This window comes from Poeciliopsis prolifica, unplaced genomic scaffold, assembly GCF_027474105.1.
Source record: "Poeciliopsis prolifica strain line A6 unplaced genomic scaffold, Auburn_PproV2 SCAFFOLD037, whole genome shotgun sequence".
NCBI lineage: Eukaryota > Metazoa > Chordata > Actinopteri > Cyprinodontiformes > Poeciliidae > Poeciliopsis > Poeciliopsis prolifica.
In genome coordinates this window covers 3277042-3288832 of record NW_026562412.1, presented here as the reverse complement: position 1 = coordinate 3288832, position 11791 = coordinate 3277042, and the positions used below count along the sequence as shown (strand labels likewise).

General features: G+C 36.8%; 1 protein-coding gene across 1 annotated transcript; it reads right to left on the bottom strand.

Annotated features, from left to right (window-relative positions):
- Positions 1 to 530: 530 nt before the first annotated feature.
- LOC129374711 (paramyosin-like) lies at positions 531 to 3041 on the bottom strand. Its single transcript, XM_055053283.1, has 2 exons — positions 847 to 3041; positions 531 to 763 (listed from the first exon to the last, which is right to left on the bottom strand). The coding sequence occupies exon 1, from the start codon at positions 2946 to 2948 to the stop codon at positions 1662 to 1664; it is 1287 nt and encodes a 428-aa protein (XP_054909258.1). The 5' UTR covers positions 2949 to 3041; the 3' UTR covers positions 531 to 763; positions 847 to 1661.
- Between the last annotated feature and the right edge of the window lie 8750 nt (positions 3042 to 11791).

Here is an 11791-nt window from a genome sequence, read left to right as displayed (position 1 = left end):
CCCCCTTTTTAACTCGTATCTAACTTTGTCATTTCAGTCTGAACGGCCTGATTCCAATCTTTTCAACTGCTAAAAAAAAAAATCAGATTTTTGGCACTTCCATATCTCCATACTTAATGGGAGATTTTATATCATCTGCAGTCTGAACGGTCATGCTGCATTTTATCATATTTGGATCATAATTCTGCACAGGAAGAAACCAGACATGATAAATGTGAACGTAAACAATGGCTGAAAATTATTACTATTAAATTAAGTGACAAATCTGCGTCACTGAAGCGTTTCACATCACAGTCTCTCCACTTCTGGTTCTGTCTGCGCATCCAAACAGACTTCTCTACAGAAGGCTGTTGCTGTTAGTACAAGTGTACTAACAGCTTTATTTTTATTAGTTTATGATCTTTGTGACAATATTGTTGATTCCTATTGCTGAATAACTTTGAAACTGATCCGTAAACGGCTCCTGTAATTATTACTTCTGCAAATAATGCGTTGCTGTTTGACGTCGCCGCTCTTCTTCTGCGCTGGTGTCGTAAACCACAAGTTTTATTGTGATTGCATCATTTAGCAGCATGAATGGCCACATCCACACACACACAAAAAATCATATTTCATTGTATTAAAGGTGTACTGATATACTTGCATGTTAAACTAGCCTAAAAATACTTGGTAACACCTCTAAGGTGGCATCTGCTGACACATTTTGCCTCCTCTTTGCCTCCAGGACACTAGTGTCCAATCTTTGCCAAAGTCTGCTACCTACCTTTAAAGAAAATAAGAAACAGTGAAGAATACAGTTCCTCATAAGCAAACCTAATGCATCTGCAAATGTTCAGTTCACCGTACCTTGTTAGGGCTTATCAAATCAAAATGTTCCCACATAGGGGAAATCCTCCTCTTTCTCGCCTGTCCTGTCCTCACGCTCCTAAATCTCTCTATCTCTCTATCTCCTAAACTTAATATTTTGCATTGGCTATAGGGCTTGGCGTAATACTGGAGTTCAGCTCCCGCTACGAATGCTAACAGATTTATTTAGGAAACCTTCAAACCAAAAATGGGAGATCTGGGAGGTATCTTGCTCCAGCGAGAGGCGGAGTTCACCCTGGACAGGTCGCCAGCAACACAGAGACAGACAGCTGAAAAATAACCATGCATACACACATCCACACCTAAGGATGGGTTTAGAGAAATCCATTAACCTAACACTCATACTTTTGGACTTTGGGGGGAAGCCGGAGTACCCGGAGAGAACCCACAGAAGCATGGGGAGAACATGCAATATTGGTGCAAAAAGACTCGGCACGAAGTCCCGGAGGTCAGCCGGAGTCCAACGGGACTCGGCACGAAGCCCCGGAGGTCAGCCGGAGTCCAACGGGACTCCATACGAAGCCCCGGAGGTCAGCCGGAGTCCAACGGGACTCGGCACGAAGCCCCAGAGGTCAGCCGGAGAGTGTCTGATGACCTGGCGACAAATGGGACTAGAGTCTGATGGTCTGGGAACTCGAGGCCTCAAGTTCCCATGGCACCGCAGTCCTGCGGGCCGCACGCTCTCCTGCCAACATCTTCCACCATCAGCCCCTAAGTGTCAAGCTCCCTTGACACTGCAGTCCTTTTGTTGTAAAGCTTTTCTGAAGGATTCAGTTATCATGACACTTTTTAAATCACAGTTTAACCCAGTATCTCAGAGTACCATTGTCGTACATTTTCTTATACGTCTTCCAGATACCTCCCACCACATGTGCAATTACTGACGGCTGGTCTGAAACCGACTGGCTGTCTTCGTGGGTTTCCTCGTTAGGTGGCTGCTGGTTCTGCTCTTCTACTCTGTCTCTTATCTTTTTGTTCTCCTTTTTCTCTTCCGAGACATCTCTGATACTTTGCAGCTTCAGGGCGGTGTTTTCCAGTTCAAAGGCGGTGTTCATTTCCTCTAAAGCACTGGTTATCTCCTCCAGGGTCTCGCTTTTCACCTGCAGGTTGGTGCTATATTTCATCCAGGCATCGATGTCCAGCTTCAGGTTGGTGTTTTCCTCCTCCAGGGAGCTTTTTCCCTCCTCCAACGCAGTGATTTTCTGCCCCTGGGTGGTGACTTCCTGCCTGAGGATGGCTTTGATTTGCTCCAAGGCAGTGCATTTCCTCTCCAAGATGTTCATTTTCTTCTCCAAGATGGTTATTTTCTTCTCCACAGTGGTGTTTCTCAGCTTCAGGGTGGAGTTTTCCTTCTCCAGGGAGCTTTTTCCCTCCTCCAAAGCGGTGATTTTCTGCCCCCGGTTGGTGACTTCCTGCCTGAGGATGGCTCTCATTTCCTCCAAGGCAGTGCATTTCCTCCTCAAGATGGTTCTTTTCTCCTCCAAGTTGGTTATTTTCTTCTCCAGAGTGGTGGTTCTCAGTTTCAGGGTGGTGTTTTCTTCCTCCAAGACGGTTTTATTCTGCCCCAGGGTGGTGTTTTCCTGTCTGAGGACGTTGTTTATTTGTGCCAAGCCAGTGGTTTTCTGCTCCAAGACGACACTTTTCTGTTCCAGAGCTTCGATTTTCACCCTCAGAGTGGTGTTTTCCTTATCCAAGGCCGTCTTTTCGTTCTCCAAGGCCGTCTTTTCGTTCTCCAAGACGGTCTTTTCGTTCTCCAGGGAAGTGTTTTTCTCCTCCAAGGTGGCCTTTATCTTCTCCAGAGCGGTGATATTTTTCTCTAAAGTTTGATTTGCCTCCAGCTGTTCTTTTAATTTATTGTCTTTCTCCCTCAGCAGAGTGTCAACTTCAAGCGCAGCTTTCTTCACGTTTAGAACTTGGATGTTCAGCTCCTCATTCGCTTTCAGCAGAGACTTTCGCTCGATGGACATCATGCTGACTTTTTTCACAATGTCATTGAGCTGCTGCGTCTGTCTCGCTATGATCTGTTGCAATTCCTTGTCTTTGCAATCACAAGGCTTATTCATCTTCCTGCTCTTGTTCATTTTTAATTCTTTCTCTGAAAAAATCTGAAAATCGATCAGAAAATTGACTCTTTGCTTGTTAGTGCGATAAGTACAATACTTGTGCTTTCTCTCCAACTGCTGCAATAGCTATGAGCGTAGATTCAGAAGTGATGCATTCTCACTCCACAAAGGGTGCATCACTCTTTGTGACATCAAAATGTGTGATGTCACAAACTGATGTCACTGCCTCAGAAGGACAACAAGAAAACTGCTGAAGTTTGAATAAAAACAAACTTTACAGCTGCAGCTGATGGCCACTGGAGACAGTTGAGCTGGTAATACATCACCAAGGCTGAAATCCACACTTGGGAGACAGCGGCTCTTGAGGACAATGGACTGGCACAGCAGGGTGCCAGGACCAACGGTCACATGGTGCCCGAAAACAGAAAAAGGGGAAACCCAGCTGATGTTGGAAGCCACCATTTCCGACCGTCTTTCTGGCCAGTGTCCATTCATGGATAAGAAAGTTGAATGTTGAATGTTGATTCAACATTCAACGTTGAGCTGAATATCACAGTGTTTGCAGGGATTTTTCTGTTCACCGTTGGAGAAAATTCAAACTGGGATCACAGAGCCGTTAGCGGCTGGGAGCCGTTAGCGGCTGCTAACAGTTACCTATCAACCTTAGAGGAGCTCCAGAACGTTGGCATTGGTTTTTCCTTAATATTGATAAAAATGTATTAGTTCCTTAACAGATTATTCCAGTAATCAAATGGGAAAAGTGTCTTGTTGTAGGTGAAATACTTTTTTTTGTCAATATTGAGGAATTATTTGCTTGAAACAAACTCCTATTTCTTGCTCAAAATTAACTTCTAAGTTAGTTTTGTTTTATTTTTGTGAACTATGGTATTTGCACCAGAAACTAGACAAAAATACTTGGTTAGACTGCAATACTCAAAATGTCACATTAAGAAGTCTGCTTTTGAAATAAACAAAATTCTCAAATAGTTAAATGAAAAGTTGTTTTTTTTCACTGTCTGAATTCTAATCCAGATTAATTCAAATCTCAAATCTTATCCAAAGCTATATTTGAGAAAACTCGGAAGCACATTTTTCTGTAAAAGGGGAATTTAATATACAGAAATAATTTTTTTCTGACTAAAAACATTTTATTCCTTCCTCATCCTTAAACATTTGAATTAGAAGTGAACAGAAAAGTTCAGCTACCTCAGGTATCACAGAGTTTTGTTTTCATTTTCTGAACATCACACCATTATAAACAAACAGATTTGTTCATTAAATAAAACAATCTGAGCAGCTGAGGGTTTGTTTCAGATATCAGTGTAATAACCTGAAACACATTTCACATAATTGAGAAATCAGTTGAGCGAAACGGTTCAACAAATCAAAGGGAACGTGTTGAAAATTATTGATTACCTAAAAAAAAAATTCTGAATTTAGAGTTTACTGCAGATTTTCTTCACTCAAAACAAAATTAAAACCTAAACGTAGACACTATTATATTTTTTACATTTTACAATAATATTTGGATAACTTAGTGAGTAAGTAAATAATCACCATGATTATGCAAAAAATAAAAATCACTCATAACAGGATTTTTCAACATCTCTGGTTGTTTTTTGACCAGTTGTTTTAGCAGAATCAATAATAATTGCATTTGGTTGTTTTTCTGTCATGGATCCACTTGGAGCATAATCCATTCATTTTATTTTGAAATTATTGTGGTGGTAAGTCTGATAAAGAATGGCTCAAATAAATCATGAAGGCACTGATGTGACTCCATAGGAGCCGCCACCAGGAATTTAAATTTTCATCTTCATCCAGGTTTTTATTGAGGTTTTTGATTCATCTTCTCTCTTATTACCATACAAGGTCGACATTAGCAAGAAAATCTCTGCATGAACTTGCATTTAATCAGCTCTGGTGTTAAATAAACGTCTGACCTGATGGTGACTTTAAAGAATGCTAAGCAAATTAAAACTGTGCTTGAATACATTTATAAATTTAAAATAGCTTGCAGCAAAAGAAAAGTATAAAATTATGGATCATTATTCAGAAAGCTGGTGGAAAAACTGTCATGATGCGTTTAATGTAGAACCCAAGTGTACAAAAACAGATAAATCAAAAAGCCCTTAAATGAAAATTTAAACCAACATGGACTGAAAAAGAGAACAAACAATAAAAACACTTTAATGCCACTAACTGCGTTTCCATTACAAATGTTTGCAAAAGTCTATCAATATTCCATCAATTTAAAATTAACTGAGCAGTTTTTTCTTTAAATAAAAAAAAGTTTGTTTACACAGTAAATCCTTAAAAACATCGTCCTTCAGCCACTTCCTGTTGTTTTCTTCTTCTGTTTGGTTCGTGCTAGTAGCTACGTTTCTGTTAACCATAAAGTTGCTCTAATTGGAATTAAAAAATAAGTTTGCTTAATAGAAACAAGCCAAACTTATGTTTTCTTTGATAAAAAGTTTCTGTGGTAGTGTGAGTTGTTTTTTGGCCATTTATTAAAAAATGTAAACACTTTTCGCATCAAACTCGATGCAGGTGGAGCCTCAGCTGTGCCAAAGCAGAGAAAATAACCAGACAAACTTCTTCTTTTTCTAATTCTGTCCTCAAGGTGTTTCACATTTTATCTGACAATTCCCAGCTTTTCACTTTCTTTCGCTCTGGCATAATTTCAGCTTTGTGCTGAAAATATCTAACTATTCACCCGACCAGCATGTTTCAGTGTTGTCACATCTCTGCAGTGTGAAAACTGTGCAACATTCAGTGATTATATATTTAACAAGTGCGATGAGTTTATATTGTGGTGTAGCTTTTATACCTGAGGAGGAAAAGATGGGAAAAGAGAAAACATTAGGCCTTTTTTGTCCTTTCTTCATTCATTTCAAGGTTTTATTGTGTCATTATTTATATTTTACAGCATTTTCACAACATGGACTTGTTCACATTAAAAGGTTCATTTGTAAAAAATGAATCTATTACATTGACTTTACGGTTTGGGCGATGCTAGATACAAAGTTTGCACATCCTAAAACACTAAGCATAAAAATTATTTCTCAAAAGCTAAAACTTTATTAATATTATTTACAGTAAATATCATATTCACACCTCCAAACAGAAACCTAGCTTCCTGGTTTTCTAATTTTCATTTGTAAATGACTATAAATATCAAGTTTAGCTGCTTAAATTATATCTGCCCTGAAAGACAGTTTTAATTTTAACATAATTTACATGTTCTGTAATTCTGTTTTTATGTTTTTGTCTTGTTTTCTTCTGTTTTGATTGTTTCTTGTTTTAAGTAAAATTATTGAGGGAAAAAAGAGAGAGAACATGAGGAGAGGAAGTGGTTTTCTGCCACTTCAAAATAAAATAAAATACTTCTTTGATCCCCTGTCGGGGCCGGGCGTAGCACTCGATTAAAATAAATAAATTCATTAAAAATTTAAATATGTAAATAAGTAAAGTAAAAATCATAAACACACATAAAATGATAATAAACAATAGTAAAATAAGGTAAAAAATAAAATAAAAGTGAGATCATAAATGCTGATTACATCAAAAATACTTAACAAATAATAACCAAAATCTAATCAGACACTTTATTCAAACGAAAGTTTCACAAAACAACTAAAAAAATTAGAATTTATGGCTAAGCTATGCTATGGCTAAGTTATGCTATGGCTAAGCTATCCTATGGCTAAGCTATGCTATGGCTAAGTTATGCTATGGCTAAGCTATGCTATGGCTAAGCTATGCTATGGCTAAGGTATGACAAGCTATGCTATGGTTAAGCTATGCTATGGTTAAGCTATGCTATGGCTAAGCTATGCTATGGCTAAGGTATGACAAGCTATAGCGGATTAGCGCCCACCACTACAAATCACAACAGAACAGTAGCAGCACTGAGAACATAATAGTTCATTTGCTTTAAATATGTAAAGAAATATAGTTGATTTAGATTTAGGAATATTTTAATTTCACTTTTGATCTCCAGGTATTTTAATGTTATTTGTTATTGCACCGAACTGCACTGAGTTTCTTTATGCTCTGCACAGAAAGACTTTATTTTACTTTATCTGATTCATCTTGTTTATTTAAATGCCTCCGTCGCAGCGTTTCAGGCCTCAGGGTTGCATAATATAAAATCTGCGTATATTATTAATGAACACTGTGGGGAATGAAGCCTTTATGACACGCTCCCTTTTCTTGTAAATCAAATATTATGATTCTGTAAGAAAACTGCACAAATAAAGTATTTCAGCTTCCATTGAGGCTAAATCCTGCAGGGCATCTGGCTGCCTATATGTTCTCTACATTACTCTGATGAAACATTTATGAAGAATAATGATTCTCCACACTCTCAGCTCCTAAAGCTGATAAAATCTCTTTCCATTGCGGGACGATGAAAAACATATTTTAACAGAATCATTGTGAAAACAAGTTGGACTTTAAAGTGGATTTTTCCCGATATGGAAACCCAGAACATTTGATTTAATGTCTTTTGCTCCTACAATTTGTGTTGGCCTGGAGTTACGAATGTTTATTCACATTCTGAGAGCGTTGACACAATTATCCAGCGAGAAGGAAGACAAATGTTTGCTGTTGGCTACAAAAAACACATTTGCTTTCTGTACAACGTGACAGGAACATTCTACATAAGCAGCCTGTAAAGCATGCTGGAGCCACGGTAGATGCAAAAAACAGAAACAAAATTTACATTTCTGTCTAGAAAATCTCAGAAATGTACTTAAAACCCCCCAAAAATATTCAAATTTGAAAAGTCACAAACTGTCTAAATAAAAAAAAAACTTCAAAAGGCTTAAATTTTTCACTTTTGAAAATATTGAAAGTTTAATATTTAATATTTTTGAAACAAGAAAATTCCCTCTTTTTTCCCCAATTAATCTTAGAATTTTTAGATTTTATTTTTTTTAGCAAATTCTCAACTTTTCCCGTTGTTTTTCTAAAAACTTTGAGATTAATATCAAAATTTCAGTTTTTTCAGCAAATTTGTATCTTTTGCAGCTCAGAAATAATTGCACTAAACATTTTTGAGTTTTTGTCAGAAATTAACAGTTTTTCCCTTTACAGTGGCCCCAACTTGCTGTCATATGTATTATTTTTGTGTGGATTTTAAGAAAATCAACCACAAATTGCTGTGTCAATCTCAGATAATATTTATTCAGCTTTTTCTTTAAAGTTTCTGTTTATTTGCTCATGTTTTGATATTTCAGGTATTTGTTGGTGGAGATAAAATGAATGTCGTCTTGAAGTCTTTTCTCTTTCATTTTAAAAATCCACTTGATTGCATAACTTCTCGAAAAGCCGACATGTAAACATGATGAGTCGTTCCCATATCTACAAGCAGGCTGTAATTATCTCTTTAATGAAAAGTATTAGACCTGAGCAGCATTCGTTTTGACGCCTCTGCTTTCCTCTGCGCCTGTTTGCTTTTATTGAGCTTGACGAGGTATGCGTGGTGCATAAGGCTCTGTTTCTAAGCAACAGGGGGAGACGCGTTTAACTTTACTGTGATTACAATTAGATTTGGTGTCAATCAGCAGCTTTTCATTACCGTCAAAGCTCATCAACTTGAGAGAGGAAATCAGACTTTGTAGAGTCCATTAGCATTTTATACCTTCCTGCTGAGCTATTCTGTTGTCGGTTACGATTTGTAGAAAGGAAAATCAACATACTGACGTATTTTTGTTCCCAGGCTGTGTCACTGATGTAATACGCTGCTCCAATTAAGAAACTAAAACCAACAAAATAATGAAAACTGAAACTGAGAAAACATTTTTGCTAACTAAAAGAAAGAAATCCTGCGTCCTTCTCCCTTCTGCAGCGCAAAAAGCTGCCAGCTGACGATGACTAGCATTGGCTTCAGTTATAAATAATACACACTAAATCTATGATATAAATGATATATTAAAGGAAAAGGCACCCAGTGCTTTGCAGCACAATAATAATTAGAGAACAAGGTCAGAAAAAAGTTTTAATTAAGGGAAAAAGGAAGCAAAGTGGATCAGTTATGCTAGCTTGACTATGAAAACCTGAGTCTGTAGATGTTCTATGGAATTTGGTTCAGTTCAGTAGAGAATCCAGAAACTTCACTCAAGTAAGAGTAAAAAGTACAGTGCTGTAAAAATATTCCTAAAAGTACTTTTTTTTCCCAATTTGAAAATAAATAAATTCTGCACTTTAAAAACTAACAAGGGAATTCTTTAACATTTTTCTGATTGTTTTTAATCATCAGTTCATGCGACTTCTTCACTGCAGAACAAGCTTATTTCTGACCGACTCCTGACATAACGAGGAGAAGCTGATGAGGAGAAATGAAGCTTTTCTCCTAAAGTGAGTCCCTGGCATGAAGAGCTCCTTCGTTCCCTGAAGCGCCGCTGGCATCGACATTAAAGCCACAAAACTCAGGACTGCTCTGACGCTGCACGTTCTAATTGGGAGCATTTTGACTGTAAGTGGGACTTTTTCAGCCAAACTGCAGCTCCTCTGGGTTTCAAACTGACATTTAACTTGTCATTTATGTCAAAGCAAATTTTGCCTGCAAAGATTTAATGATATTTTAAATTATGATAATCTAGCCGTTCACAGCGGGGAGTCTTTAAAGTTTGTTGGCACTCTGAAGAAATATTAAGGGTTTCTCTTGTCACTCAGCCGGACAGGCATGTTTTTTAATGTAAAACTCCAAGAATACTGCAAAAACGGCAACTATATTCATCTAGTTTTAGTGCAAATATCTTACTACACTTGAAATAAGACAAAACTAGACCAAATATAAGAGCTTTTCTTAAGTCGATAATTATTTAATATCAATAAAAATTTATCAATTCCATTGAAAGATGAGCGAAATTTTATAAGTGAAATAATCTGCCAATGAAACAAGAACATTTTGATTGATTATGATCATTTATTTCTGTCATTTCACCAACAAAACATAATAAAAAAGTAAGATGTTCATATTTCTAAGTACAATACCTGATTACCAAATACATATTTTCATCAATATTAAGGAATTATTTACTTAAAACAAGCTACTTATAAGTTAAATTGTCTTGTTTTTGTGTTAGAAACTAAATCTAATTGATAAGATTTTGTTTTTCGCAGTGTTTTATATATTCACATATATATCGACCCAATTAGGCTCTCTTCACTTTACCTTTTCTATTTTAAAAATTATGAATATGCAAATGTATCCAAATAATTTAGGTTTTATTAGAAAATAACAATATAATTTAGAATAATAAATCTTTATTTCATCTAGAAAACTTTGGCATCAATGCAAAAAAAATGACAAAATCAAAACAAAACTGTCAATTTTAATCACATTTCTTCTTGTTTGTGGAGACTTAGTAAACCGGCACACAACCGGTGTGAATTTAAAACCTTTCAACTACATTTAATGTTTTCATTTATTTTTTCCCAGATTTTTGGTTTTAAGAGTTTATTGAATTTGGATGATTTATTGGCATAAATCTGGGTTTTATTGTCTAAAGGGGAGAAATTATCTCAAGTGTAATATGAGCTTTTTTGAAAGTTAATAATTGTTTAACTTGATGAAAAAATACCAGATTCACTGGTTGTGCACTAATATATTTCCACTAGAAAATAGACCAAAAACAATTGTTAAGGTTCTGTGTTTTTGCAGTGCAGGTTGGGATTTGAACCCAGAACCTTCTTGCTGAATGGCAGCAAAGCTACCAGCTCTGCCACATAACACAGAAAATACTCACTAAACTGGTAAACTATAATAATCCAGTTTCCATAGACGTCATTCTGCTCACGTCTTGTTTTCCTGTTGCACATCAAGGCCGAGCTTTCCTCTCTGGACCGAAGTCCTGGTTTGTCGTTTCGGTTTATTTTCTAAACACATTTCCTGCAACTCTCTGCATCCGCCTGTCTTCATTCCCTTCTTTCTTTCGCTCCTTCAGACCTGTTATTTGCCGTCACTTCCTTGCATTGTTAAGGAACAGCCACTTTCTTTCTTGTCTGCTGTCTCATCCTCTTTTCATTTCCAGTCTGTTCACTGCAGGTCCATTTTGGTCCCTTTGTCGGTTCTGTCGCTTTCTGCAGAAGAGACAGAAATGATTAGAGGAAGAAAATCACGGAGCACCGAAAAGAAGAATCAGCTGCACAAGGTCAAACATTAAACATTTCCTTATGACGCTTTATTCCTGCTTCTTATTTTGTGCAGATTTCGCACAAAGCAAAAGTGATTATAGTTTATCTTTAGAGACATTTTAAGAGAAAAACTCCTTCATACTTACCCAACATTTACACAATATGCAACATGCTGAGGTTCACATCTTACTGGTTGCAAGAATTTAAACAGTAAAATCTGTATTAATACAGATTTATTCGGCTCTCTTCCTGCTGCCATTGTTGGGGAAACATAATGTGATGAGAGTTGATTTGTGGGTCACTTTTTCTTTCTTTACTTGAACCGAAACACTGAATTCTGCAACACCGTCACTTGTTACAATTTTCAAAGTCAAGCTAGCACAACTAAACTGCTTCACTTCCGATATGGAGGAATGAAAATGTCTCAAACATGAACGAATCAAAAAACAAGACGGTCTTCGGTAAGATTCTTCCCATGTCTCTGTTTTGTTTACGATTTATCTGCGCGTGTTCGTTCCTCACCCAGCATCTGTCCTTCTTAACTTCCCCATATTTTTTAATGCATTTTGTTCAACAGTCCACTAAAGGCTGCAATTATTTGTTTTGCTTTGACACCTTTTTCTACCATACTTTTTCATTCCACAAAACTTTCTATGATGGACAGTACGTAATTTTTTTTTTCCATTTAGCAACCATTCACCTATGAGAAAAGCCTG